Below are 26102 nucleotides of genomic sequence, written 5' to 3'. Positions count from 1 at the left end.
ATTCTGGTATGGGATCCGGAGATCCCTAGCAGAAGTTTCACATGCTTTGCCAAATGCCCACTCCTCTTCTTCTTTTTTTAAGCAGTCATTTCCAGTGTACTGTGGATTTAGTAGCCTACATACACTAGTATTTTCTTGTTGTTTTAGCCTCTTTTTGGCACACGAATATATATGTCATATGCAACTTAATGAATTTAAGTAAGTTTTTAATTTAGAAAAGTCTATTGCTACCTGTCAGTCCCTACTCACCACCAGAATCAGTCAACTAACATTGACTTTACAATAAAACACCAGTTGCAACCCCGCCTGACTCACTACTGCCATCTAGTGGCAGTGAATGTGATCACCTTGGTTTCTGCTGGAAGTTCAAACTCCAAATTCCAATACCATGCAGAAGAGGACACCAAACAGCATTATCAGCTTCTTGCCTGGCATGTTTTACACCATGCTGTAAACCCAGGCTGCTGAGACCAGGTCAAAGGCCTCTTCCTCCATGTAGCCTTTACCGGGTCTCCTGACTGGCGCCTGCACTCTGCTGTGCCGCGGCCTGTGCTTGCTCCCCATAGAGCGCTTCTCAGTGGGACTCACATGTCTTTCTATGTTTCTCCCTCTGCTCCCCAGACTACGAGTTCCTGGAGGGCAGAGATCTTGTTTCACTCTTTCTGTTATGTGCTTAGAGTCTGGCCCAGTGCCTGCTACACTTCAGGCTCACAATATATGTGGGATATACAGTGTGCACTGCATCATGGCACTGTGGTCAACAATGGACCACATATACAGCCGTGGTGCCCTCAATCCCATCAATCACCCATGGGCTGGTGCTGGGGTGTAGCGGGTGACTGTGATACGTGCATCCCATATGGGCACTGGTTGGAGTCCTGGCTGCTCCACTTGGGCTCAGCTCCCTGCTGATATGCCTAGGAAAGTAATAAAAGATGGTCCAAGAACTTGGGCCCCTGCGACCCACGTGGGAGATCCATATGAAGCTCCTGGCTCTTGGCTTTGGCCTGGCCCAGCCATTTGGGGAGTGAACCAGCAGATGGACCATCTCTCTCTCTCTCTCTCTCTCTCTCTCTCTCTCTGTGTGTGTGTAACCCTGCCTTTCGAATAAATACAATAAATATTTTTTAAAAATTTCTAATACCTGGTGAAGGCACAGCCTTCTGAGTCTGTAAGTACACTGTGCGGTCACACAAGGGCAGAATTGCCTGATGGCACATTTCTCAGAACGTATCCTCATAGGAAGGGATGATGACTCTATAATTACCACACACACCACACACACACAATTATATATGATTTATGAGGTAAAAATAAATGAGTGACAGAGAAACCAGTACCCAGTCCTTCTAACAAACATCCCTTATACACATACACCACTCAGATGGCCAAAGAGTAGCCCTGGAAATAAAAATAATGACACAACTATCTGTTCCCTTCTTGGATATAGTTCACTGCTTTCTTGAAAGTTAGTGAGTGGGGCTGGCATTGTGGTATAGTAGGTTAAGCCAGCGCCTGCAGTGCGGCATTCCATATGGGCACCCGTTCCATTCCATATGGGCAGCTGCTCCACTTCTGATCCAGCTCCCTGCTAATGGCCTGGGAAAGCAGTAAAAGATGGCTCATGTCCTTGGGCCCCTGCACTTATGTGGGAGACCCAGAAGAAGCTCCTGGCTCCTGGCTTTGGATCAGCCCAGTTCTGTCCGTTGCAGCCATCTTGGAGAGTGAACCAGCAGATGGAAGACCTCTCTCTCTGTCTCTCCCTCTCTTTGTCTGTAACTCTGCCTCAAAAAAATAAACAAATCTTTTTTAAAAAAATTAGTAAACTAGATATCAGAATATTAAAAGACATCCTGGTTTTGTACCAAGTCTGCAATACTCACTGCTAACCGAAATAAATTCAGCAATGAAAGAATTTATTTGCAACAGTAGGAACAGTAAATAATTAACACATATGGGGGTACTTTGAAAAGTTCACAGAAAGTGTGTTATGAACAAACTAAGTTAGACTTAAATTTTTTTTGCACCAAAATAAACTTACCTTTGAATTCCATTTTCCTACAGACTTTTTGAAGCCCCCTGGTATAAGAGCACCCTGTACTGGCAGAGCCTTTACTGAGTTTTTAGAAATAATTTCTAAAGGTGTTTACGGATGAATTGGACCATGTATGAATCAAAATCATTCTGATGGTTTTTTCCTCCTAATGGCAGCATTTTTTTTTTTTGCTTGCTTTTAATCCTAGCCATTCCAGGTCTCAGCCTGCCTCTCTGGGGGCCGGAGCTGTGGCGTAGTAGGTTAAGCCTCTGCCTGTGGTGCTGGCATCCCATACGGATGCCAGTTTGAGTTCCATCTGCTCTACTTCCAATACAGCTCCCTGCCAATGGCTGTGGAAGATGGCCCCTGGCTTTGGATTAGCCCAGCTCCAGCCATTGCAGCCATTTGGGGAGGGAACCAGTGAGTGGAAGACCTCTCTCCATCTCTCCCTCTCTCTATCTGTAAGTCTGCTTCTCAAATCAGTAAATTATTTTTAAAAAAATCCTTCCTCTCTAGGCATCTGGATATTGTGCCTTAACTCCTAGCCAATCAGTTTTCTTATTTTTTGCGTATTTCAAATTACAATATAATTCACACAGCATAAAAATCCACCCTTCTAATGTGTATGATTCCATGGATTTTAGTAAATTCACATTATCTAATTCCAGAACCTTTTACTCCTGGAACAGGGTGTAGTGGGGTGCGGGTGGTTAAGGGCACAATCCACCTGACTGGTCACAGACCTCAGGGCGAGTGGGCCTCCCTGGTTAATGAAACACTGGAATGTCAGCACAGTGCTCTGCCTCTTTCAGATGGCAGCCAAACAGTGTTTTGTAGCTACTCACCCCTGCAGAAGGAGCTGTTACCTTCCACCTGCGGTCAGATCAAGCCATCAGCTCTCCTTTAGCATGTAGCTCAAGAAACCGCACTGACCTTTGAAAGGTATGAAAAAACCAGCCAGTTATTGGACCCGCACTCAGCTCCAGGTTCGGCTGCGTACGTCTTATCTCAAATTCCTGGCGTGTTATTAGTCGGGCTCCCAGCACAGCTTCCCCGAGAACTGTCTTCATTCAGGAGGAGGGACTCTCCTGAGACGTCCATCTGCTACCTCCTCGTTCTGTCGATGCGATCAATTTCTCTTCTCCTTACCCTCAGACCTTGTCTGCATTATTCTGATTTGGCACTGTTGACAAGACCCAGACTTTTGGTACCAGCCCTGGGTTCATCAGCTGTCGCTTCCTGGTTCTCTCTGCCCCAGCCCCTGACAACCACTCACAGACGTGCCCCTGACAACCACTCACAGACGTGCCCCTGACAACCACTCACAGACGTGCCCCTGACAACCACTAACAGACGTGTGATCGCCGTGCTGTTGCCTTTTCTGAACATTTCATGTAAACAGAACCATACAACATGCAGCCTTTTGAGTCAGGCTTCTTTCACGTAGCCATAATGTTTCCCAGGTTCATCCGCGTCACAGTGTATTTCGGTACTCCATTCCTTTTATGGCTGAGTGATAGCCCAATGTGTGGCTATCACACAATTTGTTTAGCCACTCATCAATTATGGACATTTGGGGTTTGGGACATTTTGTCTACTATGAATAGTATTGCTATGTACAGTATTTTTTAAAAAAATATATATTTATTTATTTGAAAACCAGAGTGATATATAGAGAGAGAGATAGAGAGACGGGGGAGAGACAGACAGAGATATCTTCCTTCTAGTGGCTCGCTCCCCAAATGCCCACAACAGCCAGAGCTGGGTCAGGCTGATAGAGAGGTGAAGAGGGAGGGAGGGAGCGAGGGAGGGAGAGAGAGAGAGAGAGAGAGAGAGATTGATTCTATCCACTGGCTCACTCCCAGATGGCTGCAATAGCTGGAGCTGGGCCAGGTTGAAGCCAGAAGCCAGGCACCTCATCTAGGTCTCCCACATGGATGACAGGAACCCAAGTTCTTGGGCCATCATCTGCTGTCTTCCCAGGCTCATTTGCAGAAAGTTGGATGGGAAGCACAGGGTAGCCAAGATTCAAATAGGCATCTCAAATAATAGCCTACCTTGCTGGGCTGCAATGACAATCTCTCACGTATAATAAAATATTTTTAATTCTCTTGAGGGTGTATCTAGGAATAGAATTGCTGGGTCACATAGGAATTCTATTTCTAACAATTTGAAGAATTGCCAAATTCTTTTCCATTTTATATCTGCACCAGTAATGTATAAGGGTGCCAATTTCACCACACGTTTGATACTATTTCACTTTATTTTTTCTAGCCAGTCCAGTAGCTGCAAAATGGTATTTGATTGTATTGTAGTTTTGATTTATACTTCCCTAATGTCTAATAATATTGAGCATTTTTTAATGTGCTTATAGCCCATTTGTATTTCTCTAGAGAAATGTCTCTTTAAATCCTTTGCCCGCTTTAGAATTAGGTTGTCTTCACTTTCCTGGTGCTCATGCTCTAACGGCCACCTCTAACAGCACCAAATCAAATCTCTCCACTGTCAGCTGTCTTTTGGAGGACGTACGTAATAAAGTTTTTATTTAGTACACCAATCCTGTGCATGGTTTCAGCACTAGCCAAACCTCGCCAACTCCTAGCTCTAGCAAACAGGCACTTGGCACCCTTGTGACGTCATACAGAGAAGTCACAGGGCAGTCCCCGAGGGTCTGTAGGTTGCACACTTTGGTACCAGATAACTTTTTTTTTCTTTATAAGAAAGACCGAGTACTCCACACTGCACAATAACTCCTCCCAGGGTTTTAACTTTGTTTTATTTTCAAAACCAGGTCCAATGAGCTTTCTGAACAGCTGGTGTGGCTACAGAGAAACCAGCTTCCTTCAGAGAGCAGTGCTTTTGGCGGGGAGGAGGCAATCCCTTCATACTTGAACATTTTCTAATTGCTTATTTATTGTATTCTGGGGGATGGCGTAAGTACAGAGAAGCCATCTCCTCAGATGGCAGCTTTTAAAAGATTTTTCTTTCTCTCTCAACACCATGATTCCTTTAACAACATGTTTCCAGCATTCCCAGGTAGGCCAAGGTGTCCTACAGAAAAACCTTGGGTTAGACCTACAGGGGGTCTGGCTGGTGTTACCGGAAGGGAGGGCAGAGCTGGTGCGGCTGGCCATGGAGCAAGCGGACTTGGCTGGTGTGGTACAGAGAAGCCAGCTTGTTTACATGCTACATCCATGACTGCTTGCCCTAAGCAGAAAGTGCCTTTCAGGATCTATTTTTGGAGGTTTATTACGTATGTCTGGTTCTCAATTCCAACAGTTTAATGAAGATCTAAATAAAATGCTAGGTTCTACCTTAAAGAAGATTAAGGCTGTCTTTTTATTAATGAGCTGTAGGAGCTCTCACCTATTCTGGAAGCTAGACTCTTTACCAGACTTGTGATCTGCAAGGAGCTTCTCCCATTTTAAATCCGTCTTTTCACTTTCTTAATAGAGTCCTTTCATGCACAACAAAAGTTTTAATTTTGATGAAGCTCGATTTATCTGTTTCCCTGTTGCTGTGTGCATTTTTGGAGTCACGTCTAAGAAACTGTTGCCTAATCCACGGTTATACATTGAAATCTGTGTTTTAAGAGTTTCATAGTTTTAGTACTTGCATTTAGATCTTTGGACCTATTTTGAGCTAATTTTTGCATATGGTATGAGGGAGGGGTTCTAATTCATGTATTTGCATATGATCAGTTGTCTGATTATTAATTATTGCTATTTTTTCCCCACTCAAGGGTCTTGACATCCTTTCCAAAAATCAACTGGGTTGGCCGGCGCCGCGGCTCACTGGGCTAATCCTCTGCCTGCGGCGCTGGCACCCAGGTTCTAGTCCCGGTTGGGGCACCAGTTCTGTCCTGGTTGCCCCTCTTCCAGTCCAGCTCTCTGCTGTGGCCCAGGAGTGCAGTGGAGGCTGCCCAAGTGCTTGGGCCCTGCACCCGCATGGGAGACCAAGAGGAAGCACCTGACTCCTGACTTTGGATCGGCGCAGTGCCAGCCGTAGCGGCCATTTGGGGAGTGAGCCAATGGAAGGAAGACCTTTCTCTCTGTCTCTCTCTCACTGTCTATAACTCTACCTGTCAAAAAAAACAAAATCAACTGGGGAGTGAACCATCAGATGGAAGATGGAAGACCTCTTTCTCTTCTCTCACTCTCTGCTTCTCCTTCTCTCTCTCTGTAACTCTGACTTTCAAATAAATAAACATTAAAAGAAAAAGAATACAATATATAAAAAGAGAGAGTAAATCAGCATATGTAAAGCCTCTCTCGCTGCTCTCTCCCCTCCTTCTCTGTTGTTCTACCTTTCATATAGATGAAAATAAACAAAACTTTAGAAGAAAATTAAAAATACAATTGTGAAGTGTAAGTCCTCCCACTTTGCTTTCTCTCTCAAGACTGTTTTGGCTATTCTGGTTCTCTTGTGTTTCCATACAAATTTTAGCATCAATTTATCTATTTCAGCAACATGGCAGTTAAAATAATGCCAGTCAGCTTTTGCTTGATCATTCGGGGTCATGCACTTGGAACCCTTGTTACAGAGTCAGGAACTCAAGAGGGATCTGAGGGTGGTTCCGGAGCATAGAGTGACCAGCTCCTCAAGCGCCCACCACACACAGGCGGTGACACGATGACGGTCAGTGTAAGCGGGCACCAATGCTCAGAGAGAACAGGTGTGTCCTGACCGGCAGCGCCATCCTCCCTCTCTTCTGCCCAGGCCTGCGCTCTAGCCTCTGCCCTGAATCTGCAGGGCTTCTGGAAGGTTCCTTTCCTCTCCAGCAGCCCAGATCCTGCGTGTCCCCTAATCCTTAGCGAGGGCTCTAGTAACTAACTCTTTGGCACAGCAGTTAAGCCACTGCCTGGGAAGCTGAGTCGGGCTCTGATCTTCATTCCAGCTTCCTGCTAATGTGCATCTAGGGAGGCAGCCAAGGATGGCTCAAACACTTGAGTCCCTGCCGTCTATGGGGGAGACCTGGATTGAGTTTTGAGCTCCTGGCTTTGGCTAACCCAGGTGGCTTCCTGAATGTGGGGGCACCACCCCCTACCTCATACAAGAGGCCAGCCACCGGGGAGAGCTCTCTGTTTGCTGCAGACCGGGGCTGGAGGAGCCTCTCAGGCGCCCCCTCTCTTCTCCCTCCCCCTCCCCCTTTGGGGCAATCCTCTGGCGCACTCATAATGGGTATGTCCCCTTGTGGGGCAACCCACACTCCCACGTATGCGTTTACCTTCTCTCCTACCGATATACCTTATACTGCACTTAGAAATCTCATCTGGCCAGCGCCGTGGCTCACTAAGCTAATCCTCCGCCTTGCAGAGCTGGCACACCGGGTTCTAGTCCCGGTTGGGGTGCCGGATTCTGTCCCGGTTGCCCCTCTTCCAGGCCAGCTCGCTGCTGTGGCCAGGGAGTGCAGTGGAGGATGGCCCAAGTGCTTGGGCCCTGCACCCCATGGGAGACCAGGAGAAGCACCTGGCTCCTGCCATTGGATCAGCACGGTGCGCCGGCCGCAGTGCGCCAGCCGCGGCGGCCATTGGAGGGTAAACCAACGGCAAAGGAAGACCTTTCTCTCTGTCTCTCTCTCTCTCACTGTCCACTCTGCCTGTCAAAAAAAAAAAAAAAAAATCTCATCTTTGCGTGAGACAAGGGCCTGGAAAAACATGAGCATGTTTATGCCCACAACAACGCTGTCTCTCTGCCCTTCCAACTAAAAAATAACTCCATACAGAAAACCTAGAGCCCAGTGTCTTTGTCACATGCTAAGCACTCTAAGACAAGGGGGTGGGGTGGGGGAGCACATTTTCACCCTACAGGAGCTAAATGTCGACGCAGCCTAACTTGCATTGCAGAACACCGTCTTCCTCTGGGCCAGCCAGGAGTCTACCGTCTGTGACTGCACTGCCGTCAAGTTTCTGGGCAGAGACCCCTCTCTGTCCTAGGGAATCAGCTAACACTCCACAGACGGGCTGGGGCCTCCCCTCACCCGCAGAACAGGCGGATGAGGGGCCTGAGGCGGGCAGAGGACCTCCTGGGAGAAGCTTGGGCGGGCTTTTCTGTCGCTGTGGCGGGTGCTGTTAGCCTGGCACACGCACACTGGAACAAACTTGGACTCTGAAGGCATTTTTTTTTTTTGCCTCAGGCCTCCGTTTCCCTGGCCTCTGAGAAGTAGCTCATCTGAAGGAGGGGACAGACATCTTTTGGGGGTCCCTGTCTGTCTGGCCAATACCATTCTAGAAGGGTCCCATGACCTCTGTATGAATGTCTGTGAGGAGTGCCCGCCCCGGCCTGAGCCGGGCCACTCCGCCCAGCAGCTGAGCAGTGACAGCAGTCAGTCTCTCTCTCTCTCTCTCTCTCTCTCTCTCTCTCTCTCTCTCCCCCTCCTGTCCATCCAGCAACCCAAACCTTGTCACCTGTGGGGTGGGACGCAGGACCATGACTGCATATCCAGGGACACTTGGAGTGCCTTTTTGTCCAAATTCTTGCTTTTTTTCTTAGAAATGAATGGGAGTGTGTGTTATTTTAGAATAGATCTGAGCTTAATAAAAATGGTTTGCTATAGAGAATTTCTGAGCTAGGTCGACATCACCTATCCTCAGAGAAACACAGAATTTGCCCCGTTTGGGTTTTTGCAAACAGAGCCATGAAGGCCAAAGAAGCGGGGAGAATAAGGACAGCACCCGGAGGACCCAGCGACTCCTCTCTGGCCTTCTCCCGGCCGCTGTCGCCGCCTCCCACGCCCCTTCCTCCGCCCCGCGCCGCCCTCGCCGGCCGCCGCTGCCTGTTCCCGCCGGAAGCCCGAAGGCCAGTGTGCTGCGGAGCCGTCCCCACCGCGCCCCGCACCCGGTAACCGCGCGCCCACCCTCTGCCCTCCGCGTCCCTCCGGCCGGGTCACGTTCACGAACCGCGCCGCGCCTCCCCCGCGCAGGCTCGGGCGCCCGGGCTTGCAGCTTCGGCCTCCCGGGCTTTGCAGCTTCTGCGGGTTCCCGCAGCTTCCTGTCGGAAGCTGAGAGGGCTGCGCGGCGCCGTTGGGGGCTCAGGAGCCTGGAGTGGAGCCCAAGGCCCGTGCACACTCCGGAAGGGCTCGACAGCCGGTCCCGCCTCCACCCAGCTGGCGACGAGGCCCTGCCCCAGGCCTTCTCAGGGGCTCTTGGCTTCCCCGGGCGTCTATTCCCTTTGCTTTGCATTCTCCTTTTATTGGCAGATTTTCTGCTGGGATCCGGCCCAGAGGAGCCACGTGGGAGAAATCACTGGCTTACTCCCGAAGCCATGGGGCTGGGTCCCCGCGCACCAGGCCAGTACAAGGCCTGGCTTTCTTCCTCAGTGTCACCCCTCCTGGGCTTCTGTGTGGCTGACCTTAGGTTGAAGCCGAGGAAGTGCACAGCCCTCCCTCGGTATGGGAGGTGCAGGTGGATTCCAGAGATGCATGGATGGTGGAGACCCTTATGTAACACGGCCCAGCGTTGGCCTGTATCCCCTCCTCCCCCCTAGGCTGTAGTCGTCGCTAGATGACCTGCAACACCCAACACGGGGTAAATGCTATGCGGGTCGCTTCGCCGTATTGTTGAGGGAGTAAGGACAAAGAACAAAGTCTCTGCATGTTCAGTGCAGGCCCAGGTTTGGGGGCGGAGGGGAGGGGAATTTTCCATCCGCACTTGGTTGACTCCTGGGGAGTGGAATCCACAGATAGGCGGGCTCTCTGGGAGGTGTCTGTGGCTTTGTCCTGGGGATGGTGTCCCTGGAAGTCCTTGGACAACACGGGGACAGTCTGCCCCGTGAGGAGCATGAGCCTGGGTCCTGTTGAGGGCAGATATGTCCACATCCTCCCAAATCTGGGAGACCCACGGAGGCTCCAGTGCCCTGGCTGTGGTGTGCTCCACCAGGGCCATTCCACATACGTTTTATTTTGCTGCGCCTGCAAGTCCCTGTCCCTGCCCTCACTCCTTGCAGCAGGCTCTTTGGCAGCCTGCTTGTAGCATTTTCTCTGGTCAGGTCCTATGAAGTGGCCTGGCCAGACTCCAAGGTCTTGGGCAGTTTGCATTGCATTCTCTTGCCACAGAAACCCCTGTCTTTATTGAGGGCGCAGCCAGGCCCTGGCCCCCGACCCTGGTTCTGTTTTGTGAAACCTTGAGCCTTCATTGCTCATCCAGTAGGGTTGGCTTTTGGAGTTAATGGTGTCCTATACTGGGTGACCACATGTCCCAGTTTGTCAGAGACAGTTCTGGCTTGTCTCTCCATCGTCCCAGTGTCAAGTGTTCCCTCTCAGTTTGGAGAGATTCATGATTTGGGTGAGTCAGCGTGTCTCTGTCTCTAAATTGGATACAGGTGGATCTGTAGGTAGCCAAGGAGGGACCGGGCAGCCCGCACAGGACTCACGCTGGGCTCACAGGTGTCAGAGCCACAGTCTAGGAAACCAGAATTCCTCCAGGTCAATGCCAGCTCCCTCTCCTTACAGTGGAGAGCTTCAGGTGCAGTTGTCCCCAGGGGCAGGGGTTGCCGTCCACCCTCTGCACAAGACTCCAAGCTGGTACTGAGAGCTACTTCTGTTCAAATTCATCCCCAGAGTCACTGTGGGGCTTCAAAACCAGAGCGCCTAAGTTCACTGCCATGGTCCAGAGCAAGGTACTCAGAGTGCAAGCCAGCTCCTTGGCCCGGCACCTGGCTTCCGAGAACCCAGCTGATGAGCCATTGTGACAGAGGGTGGGTCTAGCATGCCCTGGGACGCTCCCCACGGGGAGAAACAGAAAGCTCTGGGTCCATGCTGGCCCTCTTCACCATGGCCAGAGAGTTTGAAGGACAGCACGGCAACATGTCTAAGTATTCTAGGGTTCAGCTGAGAGGGAGGGCCAGAGGGTATCAACCAGGATGACCACGATCCCAGTGTGCCTACATTGAGTGGTTTCCTGGGACATGGGCCCATGAGTATTTTTTTTTAAAGACTTATTTATTTATTTGAAAGCCAGAGTTACACAGAGAAAGGAGAGGCAGAGAGAGAGAGAGAGAGAGAGAGAGAGAGAGGTCTTCCATCCGCTGGTTCACTCCCCAGTTGGCCACAACGGCCAGAGCTGTGCCAATCCAAAGCCAGGAGCCAGGAGCTTCTTCCGGGTTTCCCACGCCGGTGCAGAGGCCCAAGGACCTGGGCCATCTTCCACTGCTTTCCCAGGCCATAGCAGAGAGCTAGATCGGAATTGGAGCAGCCAGGTCTCGAACCAGCGCCTATATGGGATATTGGCGCTTCAGGCCAGGGCATTAACCCACTGTGCCACAGTGCCAGCCCCAGGGGGCCCATGAGTTTTAAAACCAGGCAAGTCCTGGGCAAACCAGGAGGAGCTGCTCACCTGTCTCAGTGCTGGCTGCACCTTCGGTTCGCTCCAGGAGGTTCTCATTTAGAGAGTAATTGACACAGGTGGGACCCCAGGAAAGTGCCAGTTTCAAAGCTTCTAGTTGACCCAACAAACTACCAGAGTCGAGAACCAGTAGGTTCTAGGCAGCCCCCCTAAGTAACTCTCAAAGGTGGCTGTGTCCTGAGAAGTGGTCCCAGACAGCCCTCAAGGGGGGATGACCTGGTGCATCGGTGTTCTCCATATCAAGAGCAGCATGGAAATGGGGGTTGCAATTGTCCCAGCCCCAAGGCTTCCTTTCTCACCAGTGAGGACCAAGCTTTTTCTTTTCCTGGCATTCTCCACTACCCTTTTCCCGAGCTAGTGGGTCAGTAGAATCACCTCATTTTGAGGGGAGGGGTCACGCTTGGCACAGTCCCAGGTGAAGCTGGCATGTGAGACTTGGAAGTGGGCTGGACCAGAGGCTGGCTGGGAGGGGCTGTGTGTGCCTCGGCTTCACCTTGCGGGGCGCTGGCCGCTTGGAGAGCAGGTTCCTCTGGACTGTCCCCCTGCAGGCCCGCAGGACCATGTGGTACGTCAGCACCCGGGGGATGGCCCCCCGGGTCGACTTTGAGGGGGCCCTCTTCTCTGGCTATGCACCTGACGGCGGCCTCTTCATGCCGGAGGAGCTCCCACACCTGGACAGGGAGACCCTGCGTGCGTGGAGCACGCTCTCCTACCCCGGCTTGGTGAAGGAGCTGTGTGCCCTCTTCATCGGTCCCGAACTCATCCCAAGGGATGACTTACACGGTGAGCACCCCCGCCCCGGGCCCCTCCCCCAGCTCAGCCTCCACTACCCGGTCTCTAGGAAGGCTCTGGTCCCCTTTCCCAAAATCGGGGGATTCTTGCTGACTGTAGGATTGGAAATATTCAGAATGAGGTCATATGTCCAGGTTCTCTCCTCCAGCGAGATGAAAGCTGAAATGATCTGTAGTGAATTTGTTTAGTTGATTTTTTGAAAAAAAGATTTATTTATTTGAAAGGCAGAGAGAGAGGGAGGGAGAGAGAGAGAGGGAGGTCTTCCATCTGCTGGTTCACTCCCCAGATGGCTGCAATGGCCGGAGCTGTGCTGATCCCAAAGCCAGGAGCCAGGAGCTTCGTGTGTGTCACCCACACGGGTGCAGAGGCCCAAGGACTTGGGCCATCTTCTACTGCTTTCCCAGGTCATAGCAGAGAGAGGGATTGGAAGTGGAGCAGCTGGGATTTGAACCGGCGCCCATATGGGATGCCGGCACGGCACTGCAGGCGGCGGCTTTACCGCTATGCCACAGCTCCAGCCCCTTGTTTATTTTCAACAAGCCTCTTCAAGGCTAAGGACTTCACAATCTTGAGTCTGAGTGTTTCCCTCCTGCATATAAAGCACTTGGACCCCAGCTTGCTGTTTTATTTCCTTTAATAGATACCGATTGCTGTTTTATTTCTTTGAATGCTAATTCTAGAAGGGACTAGAGGAATGTCCTGAGCTAGCTCATCTCAAGATGCAGTGTGCCTGTGGATTTCTCCTGGGGTCTTGTTACAAAGCAGATGCTGATTTAGCAGGTCTGGGGTGGGTCTGAGAATTCTGCATTTCTCTCAGGTGCCCAGAGAAGACTAGTGCTGCTGGTCCGTGGACCACACTTTGAATAGCAAAAATGTCATCTAGAATGTGATGGTGGCTGTTTGTGGTTGGGGTGCAGAAAGGGTCACTCAGAGTGTGGCCCAGTGACCGGCAGTGATGGCATTGCCTGGGCACTTGTTAGGAATCTCAGACCTGCTGAACCAGAGTGCATTTGAACAAGATGGGGGGAGAGAGAGAGAGAAAGAGAGAGAGAGAGAGAAAGAAAGAGAGAGGGAGAGAGAGAGAGAGCACACTTCTGTCTGCTGGCTCACTCCCCAAATGGCCGCAATGGCAGGGCTATGCCAGGCCAAAACCAGGAGCTCGGAGCTTCTTCTGGGTCTCCCACGTAGGTGCAGGGGCCCAAGTACCTGGACCATCATCCGCTGCACATTAGCAGGGAGCTGGATCGGAAGTGGAGCAGCTGGGTTTGGAACCAGTGTCCATAATGGATACCAGTGTTGCAGGTGGCGGCTCAACCTGCTATGCTACAACTTTGGCCCCCAGACTTTTACCTGAGTTTATTTAATTATACTCATAGGTGGTATCAGCTAAGATAAAAACTGCTGCTGTTTTTGCCTGGTAGTAGGAGATGGAAAGTTTAAATTCAAATGGGAGAGAACTTGAAAACAGAGCTAATGTCCTTCCCCGATGTCTGACTTCCACTGCTGCCCTCACAGATCTGATCGACCGGGCCTTCCGCAGATTCCGTCTCAGAGAGGTGGTCCGTCTGGCCAGGCTGAGGGACGGGCTGAATGTGTTGGAGCTGTGGCATGGCGTCACCTATGCGTTTAAGGACCTGTCCCTGTGCTGCACGGCGCAGTTCCTACAGTACTTCCTGGAGAAGCGGGACAAGCACGTCACCGTGATTGTGGGTGTGTGTGGTGGGCCTGAGCCCAGAGCGCCTCAATGCCCCGACTGCAGGGTACCCGCCTGCAGGGCTCGGGGGCCTGGGGACTGTGGTGTTGGTCTTCTACAAAAAGCTTGCCAACTTTTTCTTGGGCCACAGCCCCGTGTCAGCCTGGTGGAAGCTACAGAGCCTTCCAGAAGAGTAGTTTCAAATACATAAGTGGTACCACGTTCACCAATGCCCTTTTATCCATGCATCTCTTGGAGGTTCGTGGATTCCATGTTAAGTTCCTTTTTTTTAAAGATTTATTTATTTATTTGAAAAGCAGATTTTATAGGGAGCAGGGAGAGAAAATATCTTCCATCCACTGGTTCACTCCCCAAATGGCTGCAACGGCCAGAGCTAGGCCAGGCTGAAGCAAGGAGCCCGGAACTCCATCTGGGTCTCCCACAAGGGTGGCAGGGGCCCAAGCACTTGGGCCATTTTCTGCTGCTTTCCCAGGTGTGTTAGCAGGGAGCTGGATTGGAAGTGGAGCAGCCGGGACTTGAACAGGCACTCAAATGGGATACCAGCATCGCAGGTGGTGGCTTAACCCGCTGTGCGATAAAGCCAGCCTGTATGTTAGATTCTAAGGCCCTGTCCTCCAAGTATTTGAAGGAAGATGTTGCTGTGTTTGCACAAAAATGCTATAAGAATTTGTGTTTCCATTCTTCTCATTTTAAAGAGGAGGTGTCCCCTTTCTTCTCATCCAGGAACTTCCGGGGACACAGGGAGTGCTGCCATTGAGAGTGTCCAAGGGGCAAAGAATGTGGACATCATTGTCCTGTTGCCCAAGGGTCACTGCTCCAAGATTCAGGAGCTGCAGATGACGACGGTGCTCAAAGAGAATGTGCATGTGTTTGGAGGTGGGTACTGTGCAGAGGCTCCCGGGGCGGCATGGCCCTGCCTGCACTGGGTCTGCCTGGGGACGTGGGCTGGGACGAAACCCCTCAGTTGATTAACTGGCCATCCTCCCTTCTCATCTCTCTGTCTCTTTCCCTCCCTTTCTTCCTTACACATATTTTGAGGTTGGTTTATATGCCTTGGCTTGGTTCTGGACAGGATCCTGGCTGTGTGGTCTCTTATGGTACCAAGGCCACAGATGCATAAACCAATACTAACAGACAGCCTAGGGAGTGTAGATCTACATACACACCCTGAAGACTGTCGCTCCAAGCGGGTTCAGCCTATCGGCACCATGTAGGAGGCAGCCAGGTAGAGCCGTAACCTGAGCCAGGTGACTTGAGATTTGTTCCAGGGCACTGAAGTTCAGAAGGTGCAAACATGTTAAATAAGTACCTATTATTACATGTTGACCATTCACACCCTCCCTTACCATACAGAAACAGCCAAGCCCTGCATGTAGTTAGCAGATCCCAGTATTTTAAACAGAGCTACCCATTTTGAGTTATACCCCTTGCTGAGCCAGCTCCTGAGAATCATAGCGTTTTGTGCTTGGAGAAAGACACAACCTTCTCCTTTAATATCAGGTTCTCTGTTCCTTAATGGGTTTGATCATTACAGAGACTGAGAGTCGAGGAAGATGGGATGACTATGGGTAGAGCCGTCCATTTGATTTCTACCTCTCAACACTCCATGAGAGCCCAGGTTGGCCTCCAGGTTGGGGGAGGAATATGCACAGCACAGAGGGTCGAGGCTGAGGTTTTCTTGTGACTGTGGGCAGGATGTCCACCTGGCCTGGTCTGGTTTGGTCACTTAACTGACAGGACAGCAAGTATAATGGCAGAAAACATTCCTTCCACCACTTTAGATGATCTCACAGAGAAATGCTTTTTTTTTTTTTTTTTTTTTTTTTTTTGGACAGGCACAGTGGGCAGTGAGAGAGAGAGACAGAGAGAAAGGTCTTCCTTTTGCCATTGGTTCACCCTCCAATGGGGTGCAGGGCCCAAGCACTTGGGCCATCCTCCACTGCACTCCTGGGCCACAGCAGAGAGCTGGTCTGGAAGAGGGGCAACCGGGACAGAATCCGGCGCCCTGACCGGGACTAGAACCCGGTGTGCCGGCTCTGCAAGGCGGAGGATTAGCCTAGTGAGCCGCAGCGCCGGCCCAGAGAAATGCTTTTATCCAACATGAACATTGTCAAGGAGCACAGAGCACACCTTACCCACCGGAGGAGCCTGCATATCCTTTATCTCCTTGTTTAAGGGCAAACAAAAAGCCCTTTCTTCTCTTTGTCATTAGCAGATGCACACATCCTGGTGTAAAGTCTGTGGTTTTGCTATCGTGGGTTTTGGCAGAATCTTCCACAATTACCTGTACTCGGCTGCATTACCTTGCAGCCTTTTCAAGATTTGAGTGCACAGCACTCAGGCTCCAAGAAAGTCCCTGTATAGCCCCGAGCACCGACATCACTACTCAGGGCTCTAGGACTGTCTTTCCCTAGCACCACAGTGGGGCACTTCTGCCCCTCTACCTCCTTCCTTCTTGCCTTGTACACAGGTTGTTGGAGGGCCTCTACTTCAAAGCAGGGCCTGACGCTCCTTCTTGACCCGTGGGTTGGAGAATGGTGCCCATGGGAGAGCGTGGCAGACTCGTAGGTAGTGATGAGTGCAGGATGTCCTAAATGTGTTCTTGCTGCAGCTAAAGGCACATTGCTATTTTGTACCTGTTCTGAGTTTCAAGAAAATAAGGCAGCAGATTTTGAAAAAAAATCAGTTCTGTTTGTAAATAGCACTGTCCAGGTTCCTCTCCTTTCTGGAGCCTTCTGGTCTGGCTTCAAGGAAGATGTGGGTTAATTCAGGAGCTGACGGAAAAGTAGTTGTTGAGTGTTTTGCACTTGGACTCAGGAAGTAGGGATGGACCACTGGATTATGGTGTGTGGCCACTGATTGGGTTTATAGAATCATCGATGTCCATGTACTTTGTACATTTGGTTCTTTCTAAGTATAGAATAATCAAGTGATAAGTATTTATCAGTTATATTCTTTGGAATGCTTTTGACTGATAGTAACAGAAAATCCAAGTCAGCCAGCTTAAACGAGGATTTTTCCAGCTCTGTAGCTGGCAGCCCAGAAGTGCGGTGTGCTCCCAGGGAGTTGATTCAGTGACTCGACATTGCCTTCATAAGCCTACCTTCTTCCCATTCTCTGCTCTGCCTTCCCCAGTATTAAGGCTCATTCCTCTGTGGCCGTGTGATGGTCACTCAAGGTACCAGGTCTCTCTCTTCCTATGTCGCTTTCTTGAATTCAGTGAAAATTTGTTGCTAGAACTCCAACAGTCCTCCTCTTACATCTCATGGACCTGAACTGAGTGATATTCCCATCTTGGAGCCGACCCTTGACCCCCCTGGGACTGCCAGGCATTAATTGGCTCCTTCTAGCAAGGGGTAGGATCACCCATGAAGGGTTCACGAGTGGATCAGGAGTTGGCGCCACCCAGTGGTGAAGGACAGCCTAACTGTCTAGACTGGTGATTTCCCCTGTCCACTTCAGCCCCCTCCCCTACAAGTATAGATCCAAGGGTGAAATAGACGCAGATAGCAGATAAGACTCGATATTGGTTTGATTGCTGGTTTGAGCTGGTTTGTGGGGTATAACTCGGACTAGTGGACAGTTAATTTACCCATAAACTTACCCAATAATTCACCCATAAATTAAATTACTGTACATACTCAGCTTCAGGGAGGGCACCTTCTGCCCACGCAAGCTTACCTGCCACGCAGGCGCAGTGGGCAGAACACTCACCCTGTGATCTAAAGGGGTGCAGAGGGGCAGACCACATGGGAATAGTGACTGTTCACACCCTAAGCTCAGCAGAGACAACCGGCGCCCACATGGGATGGCGGCGCTGCAAGTGGACACTTAGCTGCTGCCCCACAGCACCGTCCCTGCGACATTTTTTCCTTCTCTCAAGCAAGGGCAGGTGTTCAGGAACGCAGGGATGTAAGACGTGGTTTCTGTCCTTGAACTGCTTGATGTTGCCTCTGGCCAGCCGGGCCAACCCATGGGAAAGTGAAGGAACCGCGGCTGAGCGAGAGTCCCAGGTGCCCCGGGCTCAGCCTGGGAGGGCCTGTCACAGGCAGGACCCGGCCCCCGGGGCTTCTTCCCGGCCCTGAGTCACCCGGCCTCCCGTCTCCCCTGACAGTGGAGGGGACCAGTGACGAGCTCGACGAGCCCATCAAGGCCGTGTTCGCCGACGCCGCTTTCGCGAGGCAGCACAACCTGCTGAGCCTGAATTCCATCAACTGGGCGCGGGTCCTCGTGCAGATGGCCCACCACTTCTACGCGTACTTCCAGTGTGCGGCCTCCCTGGACACGCACCCTCTGCCCCCTGTGGAGGTGGTCGTGCCCACGGGAGCTGCTGGTAATGTCACAGGTAAGCAGGTTGGGGGGGAGGGGCACCAGGGGCTTTCCCGAAAAACACCTGCTTCCTTCCAGCTGTGAAGAGAAGTTCTGAAGGCTATGGAAACGCAGACTGTAGGAGCTCCCGGAAGAGTTTACCCCTGACTTCCTGGGGTGGGGGAGGGGGTGCATTTTGGGCTCTTGCTGCAGGGGAGAGGGTCCGTGGGTGAGCACCTGCAAACCCCGACAGCCAGACCTGGGTGCTTGACTCGCTCAGTGAAGTGTGGACGGGCGAGGGCAAGGGTCAGCTGCTGTGCCCGGCTGGCAGAGCCCTACCCCAGAAACACGGACTTCACTCCCTGTCTTGGACAGCTGCCCTCTGTGGGGACACGTGGCTTGATTGACACAAGGTGTTCCCATTCCTGGACACGCGGCCCAGACACGTGTGAGAGGCAGAGAGCTCTGGACTTAGGGTTCTGGCCCCAGCTCAGCCCCCGCCCCCCTTTCCCCAGCTGAATGACTGTGGGGCGGTCTCCTAGGCTCAGTGCCTCAGCCGCGGACAGGAGGCTGCGTTGGTTCTCACATCCCTCAGGCCTGCTGCGGGAGCAAGTAAAATCCGAGTGTGCCTCTGCACCTTTGGAAGGCTACAGTGCTGTGTGGCACGGAGGTCGATTCCTCCAATACCCGTTAATATTCTGCGCACTTGCTGTGCTTCCCAGGCGTTAACTCATGTAATCTTGACACGTGCCTCTGAAGAAGAGCTTGGCAGCTGTCCCTTGGTACGCACAGGGAATGGCCTCTGAGACCTCCCTGCCCCCTGCCGCTGGTCCCAAATCCCACAGCCGCTCAAGTCCCTTTAACAAATGGCGTGGTGTTTGTACGGAACCTCTGCAATCCTCCCGTAGACTTGAAATCATCTCTAGATTGCTTCTGACACCGAATGCAAGCCAAAGGCTGTGTAAGCCACTGTTGTACTGTTCCTTGAAGGGAACAGTGACAAGAAAAAGGTCTGCCCCTGTTCAACAGAGATGCGGCTTTTTTTCCAGTATGTTCGCTCCATGATTGGTTGAATCCTGACTGTACTCCTGTTTCCGGTTTATAATGAGGAAAGGGAGACGAAGAGGAGTCAGTCCACTTGTCTCTGACCAGTGGCTGAGCCGGGGTTACAAGGCAAGCAATGCAGAGCCTGTGGCCCCTCCAACTCAGGAGCCCAATGGCTGCTACTGTTTCTGACCATTCTATCAGTGGCATTGTGTCTGTGGGCACCATGGGGGGTGTAGGTGAGGCCACAAAAGCACCTCAGTGCCTAGAAAGCTTCTTGACTTCTGCCACTAGCAGAACAACAGTTCTTATCATCCCCAAGCTGTGGGGCTGGCGCTGTGGCATAGCGGGTAAAGCCACTGCCTGCAGTGCTAGCATCCCATGTGGGCGCCAGTTCGAGTCCCGGCTGCTCCACTCCTAATCCAGCTCTCTGCTATGTCCTGGGAGAACAGCAGAAGGTGGCCCAAGTCCCTGGACTCCTGCACCCACGAGGGAGACCTGGGAGAAGCTCCTGGCTCCTGGCTTCAGCCTGGCCCAGCCCTGGCCATTGGGGCCATTTGGGGAGTGAACTAGCAGATGGAAGATCTCCTTTCTCGCTCTCGCTCTATGTGTGTGTGTATGTGCATGTGTGTGTGTCTCCTCCTCTCTCTGTAACTCTTCCTTTTAAATAAGTAAATAAATAAATTTCAAAGTGTTCATTTTGGGGCAGGCATTTTGGCACAGCAGGTTAAGCTGCTGGTTGTGATGCCACATCCCCCATGAGCACTGGGTGGAGTCCTCGCTGCTTCGCTTCCAATCCAGCTCCCTGCTGATGCACCTGGGAAAGCAGCTGAAGATCGTGCAAGTCCTTGAGTCCTTGCCATCCACGTGGGAGACGCAGTTGGAGCTCCTGGCTCCTGGCTTTGGCCTGGCCCAGCCCTGGCTGTTGTAGACATCTGGGGAGTGAACCAGAGCATGGAAGATTCTCTTTCTCTCTCTCTTTGTCTCTTCCTCTCTCTCCATCAGTCTGCTGTTCAAACACATAAACAACAAATCTTTTATAAGTGTATAATTCAATGTTTTTTAGTATACAAGAGTATTTCAAAAAGTTAATGGAGAAATGGAATTAAAAGATATTTATTGAGTACAAAAAATTGTGAAATCAGTGCATAGATTTTTCATAATATGTGTGCTCATGAACTTCTTGAAGACTTGTGTGCATAGATTTCAAAAATTTTTTGCTGCAAAATAGACATCGTTTAATTCCCTTTTCTGTGTTTTTTTTTTTAAGTACTCTCGTGTTTACATGTTTGTGTAACCATCCCCACATGGATGTTAAAACGTTTACATCACCCTAAAAATAAGCCCTGTACCCATTAGCAGTCGCTTCTCATTTCCTCCTCGTTCTGTTCCCCCTACAGCCCGAGGTGGCCCCACTCCCCTAGTCTTTATTCTCCGTATACTTTCCTATGCTGGACGTTTTATAAATGGAATCGTTTAACATGTAGTCCTTGCATCTGCTTGCTTTCACTTAGCATAGTGTTTCCAGGGGTCACCCAGGGACTTGTTCTGTTGTGTGGATGTATCGCATTCGTTTATCAACACAGCAGTGGGTGGACATTTGGTTGTTATGAAAATTGCTGCTGTGAACATTTGTATGTCAGTTTTTGCATGACCCTACCTTTCATTTCTCTTGGTGTGTGATTGGAGTGGAATTGCTGGGCTGTATGGTAACTCTAAGCTTAACATTTCAAGAAACTGTTAGATGGTTCTCCAAAGTAGCTGCACCATTTGACGTCCCCACCAGCCACGTAGAAGTTTCCAGCTTCTCTGCATCCCTGCCAACACTTGTGATTGTCTTTTTTATTTTAGCCAATAGTGAATGTGAAGTGGTGTCTCACTGTCAGTTGGATTTTTGTTTCCCTGATGGCTAATGATGTTGAGTGTCTTGATATGTCCATGGGCCGTCTGTATATTTTCTTTGAGGAAATGACTATTCAAATCATTTGCCCACTTTGTTTTTAAAGATTTATTTGTTGGGGCCAGCGCTGTGGCATAGCAGGTAAAGCCACTACCTGCAGTGCTGGAATCCCATATGGGCGCCGGTTCGAGACCCAGCTGGTTCACTTCTGATCCAGCTCTCTGCTATGGTCTGGGAAAGCAGTAGAAGATGGCCCAAGTTCTTGGGCCCCTGCACCCACATGGGAGACCTGGAAGAAACTCCTAGCTCCTGGCTTCTGGTCGACACAGCTCTAGCCGTTGTGGCCAATTGGGGACTGAACCAGTGGATGGAAGACCTCTCTCTTTCTGCCTCTCTTTCTCTGTGTAACTTTGACTTTCAAATAAATAAATAAATATTTTTAAAAGATTTATTTGTTTATTTGAAAAGCAGAGTTATATACACACAGAAAAAGAGAGACAGACAGAGAGAGAGAGAGAGAGAGAGATCTTCCATCTGCTGGTTCACTCCCCAGATGGCCACAATGGCCAGTATTGGGCCAAGCCAAAGCCAAGAGCCAGGAGCTTCCTCCGGGTCTCCCATATGGGTGCAGGGGCCATCTTCCACTGCTTTCTTGGGCCATAAGCAGAGAGCTGGATTGGAAGTGAAGCAACTGGGATATGAACAGGCAGGCACCCGCATGGGATGCCCGAGTTGTAGGTGGTGGCTTTACCTGCTGTGCCACAATGCTGTCCATGTTTGCCCAATTTGTAATTGAGTTCTTTGTGTTTTTATTGTTGATTTGTAAGATTTGTTCATGTAGTCAGGACACAGGGCCCTCATCAGATACAACATTTGCAAATGTTTTTCCCATCCTCAATTATCTTTTCAATTTTGGGGGGGTCTTGAAGCACAAAAGCTTTAAAAGGGACAAAAGTTCCTTAACTCTGACCAAGTCAAATTGTATTCCTTTCTCTTTTGCTTCTGAAATAACCCGTGTTGTCCCCTCTTGCCTTCAGCGGGGTGCATCGCTCAGAAGATGGGCCTGCCGATCCGCCTGGTGGTGGCAGTGAACCGCAATGACATCATCCACAGGGCTGTCCAGCAGGGGGACTTCTCTCTGTCTGCCGCTGTCACACCAACCTTGGCATCGGCTATGGACATCCAGGTGGGCCGAGCGATGGGGAGGGGCGAGAGTCTGGCCCGGCTGTTGGGTGGGTGGAGCTGCACGGGGCTGAGATCCACATGGCCCCCAGGACTCTGCCTTTCTGCCCAGGTTCCCTACAACATGGAGAGGATTTTCTGGCTGCTCTCTGGCTCTGACAGCCAGGTGACAAGGGCCCTCATGGAGCAGTTTGAAAAGACGCAAGGGCTAAAACTACCCAAGGAACTACACAGCAAGGTCAGTCACTGCCCAGCCGGCACAGAGAAGGGCAAGGGTGCAGCCACATACAAGAGGAGGGGGTTGGGGGTCTGGGGTCTGTTTCCTGGCTCCCTGGGGTGAGCTGGGTGCTTCTACAGTCATTTTATATGGGTTCATTGATTGCAGTAGAGAGCATGGTCTGGGGGCAGGGGCCTCAGTCCTCAGCCAGAGGTGAGACGCTGGGCCAGTTTCCTAAACTCTGCCTCAACTTCCTCATCTGTGGTGTGGGAATAAGAAGGCCTCCCTCGCAGGGACTGTGAAATTAAGTCAGTGGATGCATCGAGGCATGTTGGGTGGCTGGAGGACTTGTTAGGAGAGCTACCAGAAGTTTTGTTTTGGGTTGGGAATTTATAACCGTCCAGCTGGACAACTGGAGGCTGCTCCGCCCCCCAGGAGGGCAGAGGCCATTGTGCTGTTGAGCCTTTTCCTGTCCCCAGAGTGGTAGGATTCTAATTAGGAAGGGTTGCCTTTGTTTTAATGCAATCTAGTGCCGATTGCTTGCATTTTAAGTTTAAAAAATAGGATCTGGAGGACTACGTTCAATTTTCTCTAACATATTCCCAGTAAGTGGTCAGCAGAGCTGTGTATGCCTAAAGTGACTGCGACCTCTCTACCAGCTGTAACCAGCCTAACACTCTTTATTTTTTTTTAATTTATTTATTTAAAAGGCAGAGAGAGAGAGAGAGAGAGAGAGAGACAGCAACAGCTCTTCCATCTGCTGGTTCACTTCCCAGAGGGCCTCAACGGCTGAAGCCAGGAGCTTCTTCCAGGTTTCCCACGTGGGTGTAGGGGCCCAAGGACTTGGGCCATCTTCTACTTCTTTTTTTTTTTTAAAGAATTATTTTATTTATTTGAAATACAGAGTTACAGAAAGAGGTAGAGGCAGAGAAAGAGAGAGAGAGAGAAAGGAGGTCTTCCATCCGCTGGTTCACTCCCCAGCTGGCCACAGCAGTTGGAGCTTGGCCAATCTGAAACCAGGAGTTTCTTCTAGGTCTCCCACGTAGGTGCAGGGGCCCAAGGATTTGGGCCATCTTCTACTGCTTTCCCAGGCCATAGCAGAGAACTGGATTGGAAGAGAAGCAGCTGGGACTCAAACGGGCGCCCTTATGGGAGGCCAGCGCGGCAGGCTGGGGCTTTAACCCACAGCACCACAGTGCCAAGCCCCAACCTTCTACTGCTTTCCCAGGTGTATTATCAGGGAGCTGGATCATAAATGGAGCAGCTGGGACAAGAATCAGTACCCATGTGGGATGCTGGCATCACAGGTGGTGGGCTTAATCCCAGCTTCCTCTTGATTTTTTTTTTAAGATTTATTTGTTTACTTGAAAGATGGAGTTACAGAGAGAAGGAGAAAAGGCAAGTCCTCTGCTTCATTCCCTCCCTGGCTCAACATTTAGGAGATGCCTGCTTTGCTGGCATGACTTCCCTCCCTCCCTCCCTCCTATATATCCACTATGAGCCAGGAACTCTGCCAGGTGCTGGAGACAGAAAGACAAAATGCATTGCTCACCTTCTGTGAACTCCAGTATGGGGAGATGGCTGCACAAAGGATTCACAACATCTCACGATCTCTGTGACAGTCGAGTATATGCAGGGTGTTTGGCTTATTATAAGTGGGCAGTGTGTTTTCAGAGAATGATCAAATAAGCCAGCCACACGGGGGCAGTACAGAGACGGGGTCTTCCTGTGTAGGAGTAGCAGGGAGCCTTCCCAGAGGAAGTGCTGCAAAGCTGGGTGGGAACTGACAGGGGTTCTCACACACGCAGGAGAGGGGTACACCAACAACAGGCACCAGGTGGGCGGCGCTGTGGCAGGTAAAGCTGCTGCCTGGGACCCTGGCATCCCACGTGGGCGCTGCTTCCTGTCCTGGCTGTTCCACTTCCGATCCAGCTCTCTGCTAATGCACCTGGGAAAGCAGCAGAAGATGGCCCAAGTGCTTAGGCCCCTGCCACCCACCTGGGAGACCCGGAAGAAGCTCCTGGCTCCTGGCTTTGGATCAGTGCAGCTCTGGCTTTTGTGGCCAACTGGGGAGTGAACTAGCAGATGGAAGATCTCTCTGACTCTCCCCTTCTCTGTAACTCTGACTTTCAAATAAGTAAGCAAATCGTAAATAAATAAATAAGTAAATAAATAAAATGGGCACCAGAAATACTTGGGTGCCCCTACCCTGTGTTGGGTCAGGTTGCTGAGCAAGACTGAATGCTAATGTGCTGATTAGTGAGTCATATTCCAACTCAATTTATTGACCTAAAGCTCACATGTCTCCTTCCTCCAGGTGAGTGCATCAGCTCAAACCTGGGAAATGAGATTTGACTCTGAGCGGAACCAGCCACTCCATTGGAGCCTTTGCCTGGGGCTCCTGGTGTGTGTCTGGCTGCGTGGTGCTCGTGGGCTGCCGGTCCTCTTTTCCTGCTCCCCCAACCCTGATTCCCACCGCTCCGACCCACTCAGCTTTCAGAAGCTGTGACATCGGAGTCAGTATCGGATGCGGCCATCACTCAGACCATGCGCCGCTGCTGGGACGAGAACCGGTACTTGCTGTGCCCTCACTCGGCCGTAGCCGTGAGCTGCCATTACCGACAGACAGCAGGGCAGCAGCCCAGGTATGGGCCACAGAGTCGCGGTCACTGGGGCCCTGTGACTTGCAAGGGTCCTGGTCTTCCCCACGCAGGGGAGACAGGGTTGTGGGGAAAGGGTGCTGGGTGGAACCGTGGACCGGAAGAGGAAGTGAGAGAGACCTCCCGGGACAGCTCGGGGTGGGGGTGGCTGTGCTGGGCCTGCAGCCGCCTGAGTACTTGGCCAGGTGAGGGCAAGGCATGGCCCACCTGTCTTTCTTCCACGCACCCTCCTCTCCCCTGTGCCTTCTCCTTCCTTTCCGACCCCTCCCCCATTCTCTCACTGCTCCCCTCTGCCCCCTCTTCACCAGCAGCGTCCCCCAGTGCTGTCTGGCACCTGCTTCTGCGGCCAAGTTCCCAGAAGCTGTCCTGGCTGCGGGGCTGAGCCCCGAGACTCCCGCCGAGATCCTGGCCCTGGAGCACAAGGAGACACGCTGCACCATGATGCGGAGAGAAGACGACTGGACGCTGATGCTTCGGGCCACCGTGGAGGACATCAGCCGGCGGTGGGGGAGCCACCCCCTGCCAGCCTCCCAGTAGCCGGCTTGGGGTTGGCCTCCTCGACATGGACATGACCTTCTCCATTGACAGCCAGGGGTCTCGGCTCAGCTGGTTTTGCTCTGTTCCCTGGCTGCCCTGTGTGCTGTGGCCGCGCTGTGCCTGGGCACGGGGGAGGTGGTGACCACTGCTGTCCAGGCCTGCAAAGGAATATCTTGGAGTGCAGAGTCAGCCTGGTCTCCAGGGGCTTCGGACCCCAGACCTGTGAAGCTGGGGGCTGCTCACTACCTCAGTGCAGCCTTGGGGCCTGACAGTCTCTGTACCTGAGTGTATCTGACCCCAAAGCTGGATCCGGGAGGCCTGGCACACCCTGTCCCTGCAATAGAAGCACCTGTTGGGTGTGATGGAGTTGAA

The 26102-nt window shown here is 51.4% G+C and overlaps 1 protein-coding gene and 1 long non-coding RNA gene across 9 annotated transcripts in view; one reads left to right on the top strand and one right to left on the bottom strand.

Moving 5' to 3' along the window:
• The window catches only part of LOC138848566 (uncharacterized), a 19012-nt gene extending 9942 nt beyond the window's left edge, over positions 1-9070 (bottom strand). For both annotated transcript variants that reach the window (XR_016229225.1, XR_011386500.2), the window contains exons 1-2: positions 8935-9070; positions 2881-2968 (exon numbers count right to left, since the gene is read on the bottom strand). This is a non-coding gene — a long non-coding RNA (uncharacterized LOC138848566). The remainder of the gene's footprint in view (positions 1-2880; positions 2969-8934) is intronic.
• THNSL2 (threonine synthase like 2) lies at positions 8675-26102 on the top strand. 7 transcript variants are annotated; one of them, XM_051842684.3, is made up of 9 exons: positions 8675-8875; positions 11925-12159; positions 13684-13878; positions 14606-14758; positions 17997-18227; positions 22172-22320; positions 22429-22554; positions 25027-25178; positions 25505-26102. In XM_051842684.3, the coding sequence occupies exons 2-9, from the start codon at positions 11937-11939 to the stop codon at positions 25728-25730; spliced, it is 1455 nt and encodes a 484-aa protein (XP_051698644.2). In that variant the 5' UTR covers positions 8675-8875; positions 11925-11936; the 3' UTR covers positions 25731-26102. The 7 variants fall into 7 exon arrangements, 5 of the variants coding, with proteins under 5 accessions (XP_051698644.2, XP_051698643.2, XP_069924917.1 ...); XM_051842683.3 differs by having other exon boundaries at positions 8734-8875; positions 25502-26102; XR_011386497.2 differs by having other exon boundaries at positions 8759-8875; positions 24851-25178.

Source organism: Oryctolagus cuniculus, chromosome 2 (genome assembly GCF_051225735.1).
Source record: "Oryctolagus cuniculus isolate XC-2025 breed Fujian yellow rabbit chromosome 2, ASM5122573v1, whole genome shotgun sequence".
Taxonomy (NCBI): Eukaryota; Metazoa; Chordata; class Mammalia; order Lagomorpha; family Leporidae; genus Oryctolagus; species Oryctolagus cuniculus.
The sequence above is the reverse complement of the archived record's forward strand: the minus strand, read 5'-3'. Positions and strand labels throughout refer to the sequence as shown.

Coding starts and splice junctions, on each gene's coding strand:
- THNSL2 (XM_051842683.3), top strand. CDS start 11,937: ATGTGGTACGTCAGCACCCGGGGGATGGCCCCCCGGGTCGACTTTGAG. Junction 12,160..13,683: donor CCCAAGGGATGACTTACACG/GTGAGCACCCCC, acceptor CTGCCCTCACAG/ATCTGATCGACCGGGCCTTC. Junction 22,555..25,026: donor CCAAGGAACTACACAGCAAG/GTCAGTCACTGC, acceptor CGACCCACTCAG/CTTTCAGAAGCTGTGACATC.